We start from the raw sequence: 20,274 nt of genomic DNA on the forward strand, positions 1-20,274 counted from the left end.
TTTTTGAGGCCCAGAGAGGTAAAATGTTATAATATTTCACAATAAAACAATAAGTCATTGGCTTACTGTATAAATCAGTTAAAACTATCTCCACCTCCGACAGCCACAACAGTTATATGCTGCTAACACTTTGATGCATAAGTATTAACAATCTGATAATGTCAGATATTTATGTACTTTCAAGTTTTCAGTACAGGACTTTTGCTTGTAGTGGAGTATTTTTATATGGTTGTACTTGTACATTAGGATCCCATCTGAGTACTTCTTCCACCCCTGCTGATGATGTCTGCTCTATAAATGTCAGCAGATCAGACAGCTCGGCTCAGATTTGCCTCCCACGAGGCCGCAGATAACAGACTGAACAACAACTTAACGGGCTGGCAACCGAACCCGTGTGCAGTCTGGAGAGCGAACTTGACCTTTCACATTTGACCCCAGGCACCCAGAATAATCCACAGACTTTGCTGTGATCCAGAAGAAAAAAAATCCCTCCTTTGTGAATTGGTGTGGTAATAAATATAATAATACCACCACAATCTGCATGGGTAGATAAACTTTGTGGGATTCAAATAGACTCTTATTTTGAAAATTTAAGGTTTGTTCATGGGGGCCAGGAATACTTTTTGGGTTCGAGTCCAAATTCATCAAATCTAGCTCCATAGGAAACTTTTGACCAGCCACCAAAAAAAGATCTTAAAAATAAGTTGATTATTAAAAAATATTCACAATAAATATTCATATATTTACATATATTCATCTCCCGGCATAATGTTATTCACCAAACTGCAGGAATGTATTCCAGTTGCAGGAAATAACAAATCCTTTATTATATTTTGATTGTGTATTCCACGAAAGAAGTGAAATGTAAAAATATTTTGTCTGAGAAGTATCCGTACTGGCCTTCAAAACCCCCAAAACACGTTATTTGGAATGTTTCTCATGTCACCAAAACCCCATTTCCCAGAATAAAACTTGACCTTGGTGTCATCAATGTCAATGCTAAAAATATGTAGTCACATTTTATTGTTGCAAGGAATTGTTAAACATATCCCAGAGTACAAGATTCAAGTCTTGCAGGGAGAGAAAAGGTTCGATTTTTGCCATAAAAACGACAGCACTTAGACAGGCATGTTTGGAAAAAAAGCACTTTCCATTTTACGGGGCCTTTAAGTCACTTAAAGGATCATTACGTGAAGCTGCTTAGCTCCCTGCAGGCTTCAGAGGAATGTTGTTGGTACACGTCGGGGCCTCGTTCATGAAGCCTGGTGACTCACTTCACAAACTTGTTTGACGTGTATAATATATTGATCAAGTACAAGTACAAGTACGACAAATTTGTTCTGAAGTATGTTACCTGACTAAATGCACTTCCACCACTCTTGAAGTCCATCAGGTTCTAAATAGCTCTTGATAGGGATCTAGAAGTTCTTATGGGTCTCAAAGGCTTTTTTTAAGAGTTTCTTGGGGAAATCTAAGGATTATTGAGGAGGTTTCAAAGACATTTTTAAAAGTTCTTGAGATCATTTATGATTCCAAGAGATTCTTCTGTGGGTATCAGTATGTTGTGGTTCCTTAAGTCCAGTGGTTCTCAAATGGGGGTACATGTACCCCTGGGGGTACGTGAAGGCACTCCAGGGGGTACGTGAGATTTAAAAAATATATATTTAAAATTAGTATCCATTCAAAAATCCCTTAAAAATTGTTATTTAATAAATATTCAATAAAATATAAGTGTAAGTTCATAAACTGAATTTAATGCAACAATGCAATCGTCAGTGTTGACAGTTTAATAAATCAGACACTGATGGCAGAGTGCTTAGTATTACATCTTTTTTTCAACCAAAAATGCTTTGCGCTGGTTAGGGGTACTTGGCTAAAAAGTATTTCACAGGGGGTACATCACTGAAAAAAGGTTGAGAACCACTGGTTTAGTCCAATAGTTTTTGAGGAGGTTCTGATGGTCACTGAAGGTTTTAAGGTCCTGTAGGTTTCTTGGGGGATTTTCAGGAATCTTAAAAGGGGTTGAAAGGGTTTGTTAGGAGCATCATTGAAGGTCATAGTCCTTTATGGTCTTCAAAGGTTTTTTGATGGGGTTCCAACTGCCTTTGAGGGGTTTGCAGTAGAGGTGCACTGATACCGATATTGATGTCGGTCCGATACTGAATCAGGGGTCCAGGGATATATGTGAGGAGATCCAGTGTTTGCAGAATCAAATGGTTTATGAAGATGTTCCTGGGCTTGTGTCTGTGTTTCTGTGGACTTAAGTGGGTTCCATGAGTCCTTAAGCGGTATCTCAAGGCTTTCCAGGGTCCTTAATGCGTCTACATGTGGTTCTTCAGGTTGATCCAGGGGAACCTGACGGGAGCCCGATGTTTGCAGGGTTTAAATGTCCTTGAAGGGTTACGATTCTTTGGGTTGTTAATGTTTTATAGGGTGTTTCAAGAGGGTTATAGATGGGTTTCTTGAGGGATTCCAGGTGTTTTTATCAGGATTCCTGGGGTTCTTGACTGGTTATTGTTACAGAGTTCTTGAGGGGGCTCAAGTCCTTGGGTTGATAACAGGTACTGTTGAAGAAGAATGTGAAAATTGAGAGGGTTTTGATATTTATATAAATATTATTTATATATTTTTTTGTATATTTTTATTTTATTTTAATTATATTTTATATTTAATTATATTTTATATTTTATATTTTTATATTTTATATTTTTTATATTTTATATTTTATATTTATTTTTTATTTTATTTTATATTTATTATATTTTATATTTAATTATATTTTATATTTTATTATTTTATATTTAATTATATTTTATATTTTATTTTAATTATATTTTATATTTATATTTAATTATTTTTATATTTTTATTTTATATTTATATTTTATTTTTTTTAATTATATTTTATATTTAATTATATTTTATATTTTATATTTAATTATATTTTATATTTTATATTTTATATTTATTATTTTAATATTTTTATATTTTATATTTTATATTTTATTATATTTTATATTTTATATTTTATATTTAATTATATTTTATATTTTATTTAATTATATTTTATATTTTTATTTTTATTATTTTTATATTTTTTTTTTATTTTTATTTTTTATTTTTTATTTCTTATTTTTTTACATTAAGGGATTAACAGTTAAACATTAAATAAAAACATTAACAGACTACATCCGTATTAAACCGGTGTGTGACGCTGCAGTTCCTCAGCCGACCGCCTGGTGTCGCTAGAGCGCAGCCTCCTCTGAGTCAGTCAAAAAACGACCCTTTAGAGAAAATCCTCTTCCGTATATGGAGCAGGGTGGGCGCGGTGTGACGAGCGCGGTGCATCATGGGAGAACGTGTTCTTTTTGTCAACTCCGCTCAATCATAAAGCCTGTTTGGCATCATAAAAAAACTACAAATCCCGTCGTAAGTGAGGAACGAGTCGTTTTAGCCGCCTGACTGTACAATACGCGGATAGAGGTGACCCTTCAGTCCAGACTCAGAGCAGGCAGCACAGCATCACCACCTTTAAGACGCAATGGTAAGCTGTTTAATTTAGCTTTTTATTATGTGACTGTATGAAGTTATAATATATAAAACAAGACCTTTATTAAGGGATTTAATGATATAAAAACTCTGCTAAATGATGCACAAAACGCTGTCATTGAGAAGAAGCTGCAGAGACAAAATGCAGAAATCAACATTATTTACTGTGTTTGCATGATTTATATATGTTGTATTTGCATTATTTATATGTTCTGTATATGCATTATTTATATGTTCTGTATATGCATGATTTATATGAGTATATGCATGATTTATATGAGTATATACATGTTTTATATGTTCTGTGTCTTGCCTCCATCTTTAATAAGGAAGGCTGCAGCATGGCGTCATGTTACATCAGCTGTTCTTTTATCCAATCAGGACAGGTGCTGCAGGAGTTTGAATCTCCATTCACAAATCTGGCAATTTAACGATTTTCTTGCTTGTTGGGTAATTTGCAGCCAGTTTAGAATATGATGCAAGGACATTTCACACAGTACTGGACACGAACTTCAATTCGGCTTGCAAAAAAACCCCAACAATGCATCATTTTTAGTACTTTTAATTCTACTGTTTCATCACAGGGCAGAGCGTGAGAAAGTTGTGTGACTCAATCAAAACCTTGTTAAAGTTGATTTGTAGTTTTAATTCATGCGAGCCGAATTAAAGAGTGACATCAATTGTTTAAGATTAAGCATAAAATGAAACTGAATGTAGTACCCATCCTTGCCAGTATACAAGGCAAGTCTTTAATGCACGGTTTTTTAAATGGAGTTTGGTTCCACGTCTTCCACATGAGGAGGAGCCACAGATAAAGGCCTCACTGCGGGGATACCATCCGTCTTTCAGACACACAATGCGTGTTACTGCTGCCTCGTTTCCTCTGTTGTGTATCTAGGTCAATGACACACATGAACCAAACCGGTTTGTTTCCACCCACACAGACAAAACCAATCCGTGTTGTGGTTACCGGCGCTGCTGGCCAGATTGCCTACTCCCTGCTGTACAGCATCGCCAAGGGAGATGTGTTCGGGAAGGACCAGGTAAGGCTGATCTCTGGATTATGTAACCCACAGCGGAGCCTCTTTCCCCCTGAAGCAGGCCGCTGCACAGACAGCTGGGTGATGCAGCCAGTGGGGCATGCCGCTTACATAATGGACTCATCATGAATAACACATGTTTTAATGTGGGGCATGCCTTCAGCTTATTGGAGTCCTGAAATAGTATAAGTCTGATGACCTCAAGCAGTGAATTATTATAAGTCTGATAACCGCAAGCAGAATACCATGTATTTGACAATTTTTGTGAAACGTTCTGCTTTATAGGTCACCACTGCTATATTGTTCTTCTGCATAAAGCCCAATAAGCACATTGGCCAATAGGAGACACCGTGATAAGGATCAGACTGGCCTATAGAATTTAGACTTTGTACCATTATTTATCAACATCTGCTGAGAATGTTTTTAAATGTCTGTTAGCGTTTGAATCCTCTAAGGAAATCCTGAAATGTTATTTTAAGTATCTCAAGCATGCCGAATTAAAGGGTGTCGTCAAGTACTTTACTCCTTTAAAAAAAAAAATAATCTGAGCTTCATCATTTATGAACATTCTGGAAATGTTGTGGAATTAATGTGCTTATTTTTCCATATTTCCATTGCTAAAATGTTGCAAATTTATGAAAATTGAAATAACAATATTACTTAGATTGAGAGATAATAACAGAATTTAAACAGCTAATTTTCATTTGATTTCTAAAACTTTCCTTCAAATGACACCATAGACCTACATTTGTTAAAGTTTAAAATGGAAGTACTTTATATATATATTTTTTAAATGTGGGTAATCTTTCAAAGGCTCTAAAACATCGGCCACCATTATCCTGTCAAATGTCTTGGTTTGGAAAAGCCCCTTTCTACAGTTTCTCTGTGCTTATCCTCAATGTTTATTTGAACACACACAGTCAAACATTGATTTACAGGTATTGTTTGGTGGACTTTCGTGTAATACCTTTTGTCGTCCCTCTCGTTTTTCAGCCAATCATCTTGGTCCTGCTGGACATCCCCCCCATGCTGCCGGTGCTGGATGGAGTCGTCATGGAGCTGCAGGACTGCGCCCTCCCACTGCTGATGGGTGAGCCGACAGTGTGTGTTATTGTGTGTTCGTACCAAAAACACCAACAATGCATTTTAAATCAAAAATAAAGTGCATGAAGGTTCTCTAAAGCTTTAATGCAGAATGTTTTACCAGCCCGACAATACCATTTTTGGGTTCGAGTTAGGACAAATGTTCAGCATTTCCTCCAAAGTTTTCTTCTTATCAGGGTGGGAAAATATTTCTTATCATAATGAGACACTGAATCACAACAAATACTGTAAGAAGTGAAGGAAACGGTTGATAGAATGTGCTTATAATGCAGCTTTTCTGCAGAATTGACGGGCAATAATTCTCCGAACAGAACCGTGTTTTGTCCATTTAGTCATAACTTTCCTTCAAAACAATTTGAATGGAAGTTATGACGTGTGACTTGCACCACCGGTCCATTTTACACTTAAACTCTTCTATAAAACCAAAATGGAGTATTGTCAGCTTCCTTTCCGAGTGCTGCAGGGATGACGTATATTTGTAGTCCAACCAGGATGTCGGCATTCACTTTTTTCAGCAGCATAATCTTTTTTTTTTGAAGCATGAATACACATTAAGCTTTAAACAAACTAAACCACAGTTGCATTAGCTTAAATCTACACAACGAGGCTGTAAAGGAGCACTAGTGTTCTAGTGGTGACGTTCTGTAGTCTCTTTAAGCCCCTTTTTTTAGCAGCCACCTTTTCAAAATGAGGAAACATGAAGTGCAAAAATGCTGACTCACTACAGGGTTTTCAGATTCATTCCTGCAGCACTCTGAGGAATAAATGTGCAAAATGATCAGTTCATGTTATTTAAGTAGTGGAAGGGTATCTGTAGTTGAGGTAGCCATGGTAACAGCTGATAAGAACAGAAATGTTGCACAAACATTATCAGCCTAAAGGGGCTCGACCACAATAATCTAAACTTCTCTTGTTCCATCTGGAGAACATTTAAATTAAGAGCACACTGTGTGTTATTAGTCTTCATAACTTCTGTGCTGCTGCTGCCTAGAGGAGGAGGAGGAAGGAGTGTCTAAAATGAGGCCTCTGATTGGCTGGTTGTTGAGGCACCACAGTAGCCAATCGGATCAGTGGTGGGACAACAATGAACAGAGGAGAAGTGAACCCAGACTGAAGTCCAGTCTGATAGCAGCAGTTTACCATAAACAGACACCGAACGCATCTTATCGTCAGGATCAGACGAGGCAGCGAGAATTAATCAGAGACTCTGAAATGAACCGAGATTAAGTTTTCCACTTGTGGAGGTCTGAGGTTCTGATCTAATGAATGAAAGTGGTGCAATGAGAGAGTCATAAAGTCAAGGCAGAGTGAGTGAAAAGACGTGGATGCAGGTCAAAAAACATCACAGTAAAATAATATTTACAGAGAAGGTTCATGTATCTATCAGTACTAATACAATTAATGTTATCAATATGTTTCTACAGCAGGGAGGCCTCTGTTATCTGTGCTGTACGGATAAGATATCCCTCAGTTCAAAGGGTTGCGTATGAATGTTAATAAATAATGATAATTGCAAATAAGAAATAATCCTTAAAGTTTAAATGTTGGTACAGTTGACCTAATTTCCAAAATCTGGTATTCAACAATAGATATAAACTAAATTAAATTCATAATTCTGCATTCAAGTCAAGAATTTTTAGAGCTGATGATGAAGATAATGCAAAACTTTATCAACAAACTGCTTTACAATGATGAAAGCTATTAATGAACATGGAGATTTACAGTTGAAATAAATCCTTGTCTTTGTCCTGATTCTTTATTCGTTTATAAATATTACCACTATTATAAAATATTTACAAAAGCTATTTTGCAAAATAAATAAATGATTGCTTATGTGTTAAAATTGTGATTCATGATATTCTCCTGATAATCATCACAATATGCTTACAACTCTTAAGATTACTCTAAAACATACTGGAATGACTTACATTTGGTCAAGAAACAGAAAAAGTAAAATAGTCTTTAATAAGGAAACCATAAATCATGAGGTAACCCTGCTGAAATACAGGACAAATATATTTTAAAAGAAAGCAATTATATATGTGCCTGTTTTTTTTCTTCCTGTTTTATAATTCCTGTGGGTTTAAAAAAAAAAAAAAAAAGGCTTAATTTTTTCAGTTCTACATTTTCCAGTCACGCAATAAAATCCTATACTGTCCCTTCACTACCCAGTGGCAGCTTTCATTGCTACGTTTTTTGTTTTGTTTCAGTTGAAACCAAAAAGTATTTACGTTCGGTACCAAACCTGTTCTGGATTTATTGTCCTTTTTAGATAAACAGCTGGAACAGAATAGAAACATAAACTCTGTTCTTTGTTGAATGTTACATTTGTTGTGCACTTTCATGTACTTACTGTACTTTAAGTTTTTTATAAGGTTGTTTTCCACTAATTCTAATAAAACTAATCTGCATTGTCCCTGATGAATACATAAAGTGACTCCATGCTGAACACGTCCCTCTCTCCTCCCTCCACAGAGGTGATCCCCACTGACAAGGTGGAGGTCGGCTTCAAGGACATCGACGCCGCCATCTTGGTTGGCTCCATGCCCAGGAAGGAGGGGATGGAGAGGAAGGACCTGCTGAAGGCCAACGTGGCCATCTTCAAGACTCAGGGATCCGCCCTGGACAAGTTCGCCAAGAAGACCGTCAAGGTGACATTTCAGTCCTTTCGTTTTATTTTATTATTGATGATCTTCTCGGCAGGGATTTCATCGGCTGTGCTGGAGGGTTAATCGTTTTTGTCTCGGGGCTTTCTGGGAGTTGTAGTTGAATGGTTCAAACAGGAAAAAGGGAAATGAAAGAGCTTATCCAGCGTTTCCTGCCCTCAGAGAAACAAAGCTGTCTGTTTCTCTGCAGTCACGTTAACTCTTTCAGCAGCGTTAGCTTTCTGGAAAAGAACAGCAGCCAAAGTTCCTCTGTGTTTGAAGTGTAGAAGAGTTTTTAATCTGCAGAGAGAAATACGGGGCGACTGTCTTCATCAAATCTCATCCGACCTCTAGCTCCTGACAAAATTCTGACGAGTATTTCATGGAAATATATCAACTTTGTTCCCACTTTATCGTATACAAAAGTTCAAACAGACATCTATGAAACGTGATTCTTTACAATACATCTGAGAACATGACTGCAACATATAATACTGATAAAAGCAAATCATTTAAATAAGAAAGTAAAATATCACAATTATTTAAAAGAAGAAATAAAAGATAGTTGGAATAGGCCAACTTCACATACAATTATTTTTTAAATGCGTCATAAACATGAGATCTATTTTAGTTTCACAAGATATTTACAGAAGTATTTGTGGTCTCTAACGTAGCTTAAACGTTCTCCATCAGAAAATTGCAAATAAACATTTAATATCCAGGTATTCACATTATACACACCACTGATTATCCATGTAACAATTGTAATTTTCTTCAAATATGATCGCTAGAACTCCTAAAAGACGTTGTTTTTAAAAAGTATTTGTTGAAACAGTTAAAGAAACGCATGTTGGTGTGTTTGTGCTCATGATCAGGATGCTTTAACCTCATTTTGAGCCATGAAAAGCTCCAGTAATGTTTGAGTCCTGTAGCATGTAGAACAGCAGGAAGGCCCCTAATGACCCAAAGTCCACCGTGAGGCCCGGCGTTGCTGTGACGAAAGAGGTGGACCCTCTACTGAGGTCAAAGGTCAAAGCTTCACATGAGGGGAATCCGTGGAGAGAAAAGAAAACAGCCTGATGTTGAACCTTATGAGGCCTTTCAACTGCTTTTACACCAGAAACCTTCAGAGAAAACAGCCTTGTGTTTCTTTATTCTCTGATCAAAGGCCAGAAAGTCTTCTTAGAAATAAACATTTAGGCAGTAAAATATATTATTTAAAATGTAAAATAGTAAAGATTGCTCGTTAATGTTTGGATTCCCCTCCAGCTATTATTATGAGCAAAAATATATATTTCTTTGTTACTTATCAATTCATTGCCTCTGTGTATTTTCACTCTTTGGAGATAAACTGAACAAATATTCTCCTCAAAATGGATCAAATCTGTCAAACCAGAATCCTAGAAAACAGATTATTTTACACAATTATTAACTTGTGTGTTAATAGAAAACATTTTTCATCCTCGTGTACTGAGATATCAAGAGAGACATAAATAAGACTCTACAGAGCTGAATTCCGTGTTCAGGAGTCTTCAGTCAGTATTCTCTGCTAAAGCTAAAAACATTTTGTTTTGTCTGTTTCTTGTTGTGTCGGCGAGCATTCTGGGAAAATGTGAAGGAGCCGCAGCTGAAGGGAGGATGTTTTGTTTGGAGATGATAAAACAGTAACTTATAAAACAGATCTCTGTAAAAACTATTTTTCTTCCAACAGATCCTCCTACAGTTGTAGATCTGGTTCACCAGTTTTATAGCTTTCTTTACTCAAAACAGACGATCAGAGCTGTGTTTGAAAAATATAAAATAAAGAGGAAACTGTTAATCAGTTCAATCATCAGTGTTGTTGGGTAGAAACTTTGTATTTCTGAAAATGAACTGTTTTGTTTCACCTAATGTTTTTCAGGTTGTGGTTGTTGGAAACCCGGCGAACACCAACTGTCTGATCGCCTCCAAGTCTGCTCCATCCATCCCCAAAGAGAACTTCTCCTGCCTGACCCGACTGGACCACAACAGGGCCAGCTCCCAGGTACACACACACACACACACACACACACACACACACACGCACACGCACACACGCACAACTGTTGGGTATTAGTAAACTTTTAAAATACATTTTTAGTGACAATTGCAAGTGATAAATAATTGTCTTGTGATTTGAGAGACTCCTTCTTTTACTAAGTTTACTAATAAATAGAATCACTGCTCTGTCTGTCCCTCGCCTGCAGGTGGCGATGCGTTGCGGCGTGTCCTCTGACAAAGTGAAGAACGTCATCATCTGGGGGAACCACTCCTCCACCCAGTACCCCGACGTCCACCACGCCAAGGTCGAGGTGAACGGAGCCGAGACGCCCGCCTACGACGCCGTGAAGGACGAGACCTGGCTCAGAGGAGACTTCATCTCTGTGAGCGCTCGCCGCTTCTCGCCTGATTGATTCCCTTCAAGTTTTTTTTTTTCTTTCTGTCCTCTTCTCTAACCTCCTCCTCCTCCTCTTCTGTGTTCCTGCAGACGGTGCAGCTGCGCGGTGCCGCCGTCATCAAGGCCAGGAAGCTGTCCAGCGCCATGTCCGCCGCCAAGGCCATCTGTGACCACGTGAGGGACATCTGGTTCGGCACCAAGGAGGTCAGTGTGGACGGAGGGAGGACAAACGGAGACAAGGGCTCTGAATGTTTCAGTCTCACAGCGATAAACGTTGTAGCATTTTAGCTCACATGTAGCCTGAAGAAAGGTTTCAAGGACTTTTAGTATCTGGTAGACAAATAACAAGTCCCTTTTCAATTCAACCGTCAATGTCCAAAAAGACAGATTTTCCCATTTGTAACATTATGTCTTAAACTATATGTAGTCTTTTATCTGTTTGTTTTCTTTTAATTTAAGCTTTATTGGAGAAAAAATCCTATTATAGATGACATTTTTACAGCTGCAGCCTTTCAACAAAAGGTATAAATCTAGGTGTTTTTGCAGCACTGTGAGCACATTTGTCCACAGATTCCTCTTTTTGTCTTTCGGTCTTAACTAGAAGTTCTATTACATTTCTGCAGGCAGCATTCAGAATTTCTTCTAATTGTCAGCGTAGAAAATTGTTCCGGGCTGAACAATTTAATCTGAATTTTATTCAAATCGCAATATTTGTCAAAAAATGTGTCAAAATACCATTCTGCATTAATTCTGGTGCTGCAGAATTCTACAGACTTAAGAAAAAATCTTTGTCATTTGAACATATTTTCTAATGCAAATTAGAAATGAGAATAAATTATAAATCGCTTATATAAATACTGGAATTGCAATATCAGTCAAAATATTCACAATTAGATATTTTATTCAAGTCATTCGGACCCAAAAATGTATGAAACTCGATCTAGAGCATGAGAGGTCGTCAAAAGTTGAAACATGGCAAATGTAATTTCTCAGGACAGAAATGACCTCTTCCTGTTGTTATTTTTCTATTATTTCACAAAAAAAGACAATTTATTAAACTGGAGACCATTAATAAAAATTGGAAAGAAATCAGCTGTTCTGACAGCTGCACAGTGTCTGATATTTATGATGCTGCAGGACGTGTTGTTGTTGTTGTTGTTGTTGATAGAGACTGACTTGTTGTGTTTCCTGTCCACAGGGTGAGTTCATCTCCATGGGCGTGTACGCTGCTGGAAACACCTACGGCATCCCAGAGGACCTCATCTACTCGTTCCCCATCGAGATCAAGGTGAGTTCAACCAGTCAGCTGCAGCCGTAGGCGCTGATGTTTGTAGCTCATAAAGCTAAACCGCAAAATGGGGGGAAAAAAAGCTTCACCTCTGACCTTTCCTATTGTCCGTCCCTCACAGAACAAGACCTGGAAAATGGTCGACGGACTCCCCATCAACGACTTCTCCCGCGCCAAGATGGACGCCACGGCGGCCGAGCTGGTGGAGGAGAGAGACACCGCCCTGGACTTCCTGTCCCAGTGACTAACTCCTGCTGACCGACAGCAGCACTTAGATCCCCCGAAGGCTTGCTGCTCGCGGCTCTGACGAAGAAGAAGAAGAAGAACCCCTCCACTCTTATTAACCGTCCCAGCTGGCACCTGTGTGTCACCTGTGTGTCACCTGTGTGTGTGTGTGTGTGTTTTGTGTCTCTAGGCCACCTTTTTCAGGTTTTCAGAAAACCTGTTTCTGTTTAACCACCACAACCTGGCCTCCTCCGTCTGCAGGACGATAGATGATAACACACACTAGCTGCCCAGAAAAACTGTAACGGAAACATGTTATCACCAATAAAACCACATGGAAACTGACAGACAGAAATCATCTTCTCATTTATGTGTCTTTGATGTTCTGAAGTCTCATTATAGGAACTGATCACAGACGGTCACGATGAAAATCACTCTTATAAACCTTTAAGTTTGAATGCTACATAAAATGTTTTTCCTTAAATAGTGTACTAATTGCCCTACACCTTTAAACCCTACTTTAACACCACCCAGTCTGTTGTTAAAATACAGTCTGAAATATATCTTATTATGCAGCTTTAGCATACAATATGAAGAATACAGTATGTTGGTCATTTGACATATTTTGGCATCAGGAATTCTAATCCCAAACATAAAGAAAGCAGTGCCATTATGTGAGTACATTAGTAGGATTTGTTAACGCATATACATTATAAATGAGATTATCAGCAGTTCTATCGGCTTCTCTGTTCTACATTAAGCTCCAAAAGTGTTCACAAGAAGCCTTTTAAACCTCTTATCGTTGGAAAGTTTTATTTGTATGGAGCCGTTTTACAACAAGGCAATTTAAACGGCTTTACACGACATAAACATTTTGAAATTTAGTAGATTAAAATGAGATAAAATTGTGTATATATCTAAAAAAACAACAACTTTAAGTGCAATTTAAGATATCAGTTAATAGCTCCTTATTAAACTCAAGGAAATGTAAATGACTGTTTTAGGTCTCAATTTTAAAAAGACAGTTTATGAGACAGTTTAAGTTTTCTGGGTGTTTGTTTGTGATATTTGGTGCATAGACACTCGAGGCTCCTTCTCTATGTTTTCTATGATTCTTGGCTTCATATTTTTAGACATGAGGTTGAACTACTTAAGTCCATTCAGTACATGCGTGTCCTGATGAGGATGACTCTGCACTATATAGATGCTTTACCATCGTTTCAGCCTGAAAAACTGCCGGTTCAAAAGGGAATTAAATGTGATTTGAATTCAACACAAACACTGAAATCCAATCAGAAAACTTATCAGATTGATTTCTGTCTGCATTGAAATGATTTCTATCACGTCCTCCAGTGTTTTGCAGTGGATCATTTTAACCACATGGGGGCAGCATTGATTCATATTGAACACAAATGGACACCTGAGTGGGTTTGTCTGTGATCCTTAATTGTTTATTCACTTTTTTATTCATAATCTCAGGATTTTCAGAACATTATCACTCTTCTTATTTTTGTAAAAATTACAATAACAGGTTACTATATCCTCCACAATTTGTTTTGCAAATTGAGCTCAAGACTGATTATAAAGTCAGGACTATTTTTGTAGCTTTTTATGGAGTAAAAGTGTGTAACCCTTACGCTGCAGGTGTACCAAGTATGTTTTGGTCATTTTAAGTTAAAATATAGTAATAAAATATATAATAGAATACTATGCTGTGGTAGACTGGTGTACCCTACAGCAATGATATAATTAATGTTAAAAAATATAACAAAAACTAACATATAACTAACACATATAACTATATATATATATATATATATATATATATATATACACACACCTACTTCTACTTCTCCTTCCTGTTCCTGTTTAAGTTTATATATGAACGGTGGTGTGATAAACAGGTAGTAGAAGTAATAGTTGGTACAGGGGAAGTTGTAAAACTAAAAGTTGAATCAGTTAAATTAATAAAAATGGTTGAATTTGCATTAGAAGAAACATAGAATGAGTCCAAATTGGATGCAATTGAAACAAAAATGAATGAATTAGATATGAAACTGCCGTAAATTTGACAAAACATGAGTAAATTGTATAAAAAGCTTAATATATGTCAATAAATAAATAAAATATACATACAGTACCAGTCAAAAGTTTGGACACACCTTCTCATTCAATGGTTTTTCTATATTTTTATTTTTATTTATTTCTACATTGTAGATTAATATTGAAGACATCCAAACTATGAAGGAACACATATGGAATTATGTGGTAAACAAACAAATGCTCAACAAACCAGAATATGTTTTATATTTTAGATTCTTAAAGTAGTTGAATGAGAAGGTGTGTCCAAACTTTAGACTGGTACTGTATATTGTTATATATATATTATTATATACTATTTTCCAACCTTGTAGTGGATTTTTTTTTTTCCAGTTTGTTTACATGGTTTAAACAAACTATTATTATTATTGGATTTGTCCTTTAAACTAAATAAGCAACTTAAAAATTCAAATTCTTTGCATTATTATTATTATTATCATACTTAAGTTAAAGATCTGAATATATCTTCCACCAATTAAGTTTTTCTGATATATAGATTTAGTTAAATTGTAGATTAACATCTTGACATCCTTAACTGTTGAACACATTTTTATGTGGTAAACAAACAAATGCTCAACAAACCAGAATATGTTTTATATTTTACATTCTTAAAGTAGTTGAATGAGAAGGTGTGTCCAAACTTTAGACTGGTACTGTATACATACATATATATATATATATGTATGTTTCAATTAAATAAAGTAAATGTAGTTAAAAATAGAGCATCCTGGGTGGGCGGGACATGTTGTAAACTCCCTCTGACAGACAGCGTCTTCCACCAATCACCGTCCTTGTTTAAGCCTCTTGCGTGTGACGTCACTGGCGCTGAGTGACGCGCTGTCAGCTGCAGGAGGAGGAAGAGGAGCTGCAGAGAGTTTAACCTGTTCACTGCAGTCTGTCCGGTGGTCTGTCCGGTGGTCCGGTCCGGTGGTCCTCAGTGGTCCTCAGCTGTCCGGTCCCTGCTCTCTCTCTGTGCTCAGGTGGGTGACGTAATGTGGCTCCTGTGGCTGCTGTGCACGAAAAGTTTGTCCAAAAAAACATGTGTGTCTGCAGCACGAACCTGCTGCTCACTGTGTGTGTGTGTGTGTGTGTGTGTGTGTGTGTGTGTGTGTGTGTGTGTGTGTGTGTGTGTGTGTGTGTGTGTGTGTGTGTGTGTGTGTGTGTGTGTGTGTGTGTGTGTGTGTGTGTGTGTGTGTGTGTGTGTGTGTGTGTGTCTGTGTGTGTGTCTGTGTGTGTGTGTGTGTGTGTGTGTGTGTGTGTCTGTGTGTGTGTGTGTGTGTGTGTGTGTGTGTGTGTGTCTCTGTGTGTGTGTGTGTCTGTGTGTGTGTGTGTGTGTGTGTGTGTCTGTCTGTGTGTCTGTGTGTGTGTGTGTGTGTGTGTGTGTGTCTGTCTGTGTGTGTGTGTGTGTGTGTGTGTGTGTGTGTGTGTGTGTGTGTCTCTGTGTGTGTCTGTGTGTGTGTGTGTGTGTCTCTGTCTGTGTCTGTGTGTGTGTGTGTCTGTCTGTGTGTCTGTGTCTGTGTGTGTGTCTCCGTGTCTGTGTGTGTCTGTGTGTGTGTGTGTGTGTGTGTGTGTGTGTCAGTGTGTGTGTGTGTGTGTGTGTGTGTGTCTGTCAGTGTGTGGGTGTGTGTGTGTGTGTGTGTCAGATAGAGATCAATAGACTCCCACAAATTCTTAAAAATATGCAAAGATACATACAAGATATTTAAATATACACACAAAGATGGCCTAAAGACTAATATTCACATCTAGCACATATTCCTGTGATACATTTATACAACATTACTTTCAGTATTCTTCAACTTAAGTAAAAAGTTGAAACTCTAAAACCACAATGTATAAATATTCCACTAGAAGTAAAAGTCCTCATTTCCAAGCTGTTACTTAAGTAAACGTTTGTAAGTATTATTGGAAAAATGTAAATAAAGTATGAATAACTATGCAGTGAAATGTTTCCTGTCAGTGTTTCACTATTATACATGATGTTTCTGGGTTAATAATATGGCTGCATTCATGTGTATGTTGCATTTTAATGTTGTAGATGTTTAAGTTTAACTTCTACTGCTAAAAAAAACACGTCATCCTTCAGTTTATCAGAAACATTAACATTTAAATACACCACTTTTTGAGATATGTTGTTTTCACAAGACAGAAAGGACATGAAAAATGATTTAGTGAGCTGGAGTGGAGCACAAGTAGAAAGCTGCATAAAATGGAAATAAGTACAAGTACCTCTGAATTTATAGTCAGTACCTGAGTACATTTACTTAGTTACAATGCAACACAGGTTACTTCCTTTCTTAACAGTGTTGCAAAGTGCAATTACAGTTACAACACAGAAATAAGATATTTAAAAGAAAAACCCACTGCAATATAAAACGACATGAATATGATTTAAAAAAGAGTCGAATAAAATATAACAAATAAGTGAAATAAGTTAAGAAATCAGGCTCCCTCAAACAAATATTTATACAATAAAAATACAATAAAAATGAAACAAACACAAATTGGTTTAGGATCTAAGACATAAAATAGTACAGAAGTTAAATATATAGGAATAAGATATAATAATTATAAAACCAATGATATATATTTGTGGTGGACGGGTGCACAGTGAATGCAGATTAATTAACTTTAACGTAAACAGGAATGTGGTAAATGTAAATGCATCATGAGAGATGAATTAAAGTGCCATCTGTGTGAATTTGAGAAGTAAACTTAATCGTCCTTAAACAGTCTACGCCTGTGATAGTTTAAAGGGAATTAAAATACTGTGAACTCAACTTCAACTTCTGAACTTCCTAACTTCTCATCTAATAAACTACCGGTCCATCGAGGTTTCCTCAAACTCACTTTGATGATTCTCAACACGTGTTTAAAGACTAAGAATAAGTATTGAGTTCACCTTTAACACAGAAGCTGTGAAGGTAAAGGTCACTGTTACAAACTCACTGGGGAGGTTATTTGATACTTTATTTATAACATTTGAAGTTCAAGGAAGAAATTAAAGGAAAAAAATGTACAATTAACAAAGTTAAACTACGGTTATCAACATGAAAAAATATACTATTTGACCTTTTTCTTCACGGCGTTTGTGAGAGATGTCAGACATATTTAAGATATTTATGGCTGCTACTACACTTATTTCCGTAATCATTTATCAGTCAATTATATATAAATGACTCTTTTAGTGTCATAAACGGTGATACCTGTCCATCTAAATTCTCAGAGCCCAAAGTTTACAACGTTACAAAATAGTGAAAGGTAAATCATCATCATCATCATCATCATCATCATCAGAGGTGAAGGAAGTATTTGGAGCGTTTACTCAAAGGTGCATAACCAAATGTCTGAAATTGAGGGATTGACTCCACATGGCTCTCAACATGTCAGCGGCTAACAAGGACACACAGTGCTGACAGTCGCAGTTTATTTATGAGAGCACATTATACTTATGTACGCTAACATTATCTTTACACAGCAAATAGTTGTTTTCTGCTTTATTAATGCTCACATTTATTAGAAGTAGGAATACCACAGTGTAGAAATACTCTGTTACAAGTAAAGGTCAAAGTTTTACTTCAGTAAAAGAACATAAGAATTATCATCAAAATATACTTAAAGTACCAAAAGTCAAAAGTGCTCATTTTGCAGAATGGACACGTTTCAGAATAATAATAGAAATTATACTTTTCACTGATGATCAGATTTTATGAAGCTGTTGTTTGTGCTTAATAAAAACATTTAAAAAAAAAACTAATCAACTGTAAAATTGTTATTCTGTCAATTTATTGATTAACCAGATTATTGTTTCAGCACTAATTGTTTTCTTAATTGTGTTACAAACCGAAACTAACTCATTTACATTTAAAGCACTCTGGAGTGTGTGTTACGTGGAGTGGGCAGAACGCACACGCACACACACACACACACACACACACACATACATACATACATACATACACATACACACACTTCCTGGCTGTGTGTGATTGGTGTGTGTGTGTGTTTGTGGGCCGGCCTTGTGTTGAGCTCAGACTCAGAGCAGCAGATCTGTGATCTTCCTCTGAGTTGAGGATGAGGAGGACGTCTGTTGTTCTCTGACGGCTGCTGGCTTTGGTTGTTTTTATCTTTGGGACCATTCTTTCTCTTTTATCACACACATGGATTCACTGTGAGCCAAACACACACCTGCCTGCTGCTTCCTCTGCACAGATCTAATCATTACTGCCTGTTGTTTGTAAGCAGACTGTGGTAAAATGTCTCTAACTGTAGCCGGTAAGTTTACGTTCAGGTTGTTGAAGCAAGATTTTGGGACTTTTTTTTGGAGTGTGTGATTAGACTTTTGTCTTTAAGGATGTTACTGTTTGGTTTTCTGACTTGGTGTATTATGTAAACAATATTTAGGAGGTTAAAGTACAAAAATGCTTTTGATTTAAGAAAAATATACTGTTAAATGCATCATAAAATATATGAAATCAATTTTATCCTCAAAATTCTGAAGAACGTTTACGTCATTGAACTCCAGAAACCAAAACACAAGGAGTTAAAATCATCAGCAGTTGACTTCAGATAGCAGCTTTAATTGTTTAACGATTTGTTTAATGTAATAACAATAATAATAATAATAATAAAAGTCTTAATGTCTAATATCTAGTAGGACAGCAAGACTTTGTAAGAACATGTTTGTGTCATTGAATGAATTGGTAAAAGGTGAACTTAACATTTGAACTTAAATTGGTAATAGAGAATTTCTTTTTAAAGTTTGCAACACCTTAACTTTGAAAACCCTTAACTTAAATCATTGTATTTAAGTTAATGCAGTGAATCTATGTAACTGTTATGGTGAGGAACTGAATACGTGTTTGGCACTTCACCAGTTTAGTCATTCATTTAATGAACAAATAAAAAATATATGTCCATTTGGCATTACTAAGGCAGGTACTTTTTATGCAAATAGGTCGTGTATTGTAAGTTTGTAGAAAGTAATTGTTTTGATGTTATTTTTTTCTATTATCTTCTATTGTACAGCTGTTTTTTTGGGGAGTAATTGTTGCTGATGTGATTACGTACAGACTGAAATAAATGTTAGCTTCAAATAAAACAAACTCCTACTAAAGGATGGTAGCCTGTATGTTGAGATCTTAAAGGTACAACGTTTTCAATTCACACATTTTGATACTAAAGTTATGCAATTTGTTCAACTGATTCCAGGTTGTTCAAGGTCAAATCAGATATATTTAGACTGCACATATTTTGCGGCGATATTATTTATATAACATTTTGACCATTTTCATGTGAGAAAATTTAAAATAATGTATGTCAGATATAGTTTAAACAAACAAAATGTGCAAACAAAAATAAATTTGTGTTAGTTGATTCTTCATTTAAAGCCAACAAAGTCATTGTGAAGAGCTTTCTGTTTTAAATACTGTCTGAGTCAAAGCTTTTCTTCTCAGTCTTTGGTCTCTAATGAAAAAGTGAAGTTAAACTTAAGCTCTGTGTGTGTTATCTGTTCAGACCTGACCAGAGGAGTGATGACGGAGTTCCAGGAGAAGCTCCGTCAGCAGCATGAGGAGTCGATGCACCGCGAGCTGGAGGCGCTGCTCTCTACCGCCAACAAGGCCGAGGCAGAGGTGAGAAAAAACTGTGGCTCCCCAACTCCATCTCCTCCACCCAAAAAATAAAAGATTATATCTGAAACGACACAGAGCTGTAATGTTTGAAAAGTGTTTGTTAGACTAAGCTTGAGCTCCCAATTACTCTACATATTTCTAAACAAGATTAAACTTCATTGTAATACATTGTTTCTTAGAAAATGTATGCCAGACCTCATCAAATGTCTCTGGTTTGGATATTCATTAGCTTCATCTAAGAAGTGGACGTAGTCATCGTGACATCACTCGTTGGT

General features: G+C 36.5%; 2 protein-coding genes across 3 annotated transcripts in view; both read left to right on the forward strand.

Annotated features, from left to right (window-relative positions):
* Positions 1-3,459: 3,459 nt before the first annotated feature.
* Positions 3,460-12,611, forward strand: LOC129095653 (malate dehydrogenase, cytoplasmic-like). The gene is made up of 9 exons (XM_054604181.1): positions 3,460-3,543; positions 4,493-4,591; positions 5,582-5,678; positions 8,168-8,343; positions 10,238-10,360; positions 10,563-10,739; positions 10,844-10,957; positions 11,952-12,041; positions 12,163-12,611. The coding sequence occupies exons 1-9, from the start codon at positions 3,541-3,543 to the stop codon at positions 12,283-12,285; spliced, it is 1,002 nt and encodes a 333-aa protein (XP_054460156.1). The 5' UTR covers positions 3,460-3,540; the 3' UTR covers positions 12,286-12,611.
* A 2,699-nt stretch (positions 12,612-15,310) lies between these two features.
* The window catches only part of LOC129096380 (UTP--glucose-1-phosphate uridylyltransferase-like), a 29,816-nt gene continuing 24,852 nt past the window's right edge, over positions 15,311-20,274 (forward strand). Inside the window, exons 1-2 of one of the 2 annotated variants that reach the window (XM_054605147.1) lie at positions 15,311-15,346; positions 19,884-19,999. In XM_054605147.1, coding sequence (XP_054461122.1) covers positions 19,901-19,999 — 99 coding nt within the window. In that variant the 5' untranslated portion in view covers positions 15,311-15,346; positions 19,884-19,900. Of the gene's footprint in view, positions 15,347-18,424; positions 18,642-19,883; positions 20,000-20,274 lie in introns of those variants that run through there. The other variant, XM_054605146.1, reaches the window with a different exon arrangement.

The sequence above is a fragment of the Anoplopoma fimbria genome, chromosome 9 (genome assembly GCF_027596085.1).
Source record: "Anoplopoma fimbria isolate UVic2021 breed Golden Eagle Sablefish chromosome 9, Afim_UVic_2022, whole genome shotgun sequence".
NCBI classification, from domain to species: domain Eukaryota; kingdom Metazoa; phylum Chordata; class Actinopteri; order Perciformes; family Anoplopomatidae; genus Anoplopoma; species Anoplopoma fimbria.

Excerpts from the sequence above, each read along its gene's own strand:
- LOC129095653 (XM_054604181.1), top strand. Across the intron at positions 10,740-10,843 it reads TCAGAGGAGACTTCATCTCT|ACGGTGCAGCTGCGCGGTGC; the intron begins GTGAGCGCTCGC and ends GTGTTCCTGCAG. Across the intron at positions 12,042-12,162 it reads CGTTCCCCATCGAGATCAAG|AACAAGACCTGGAAAATGGT; the intron begins GTGAGTTCAACC and ends CGTCCCTCACAG.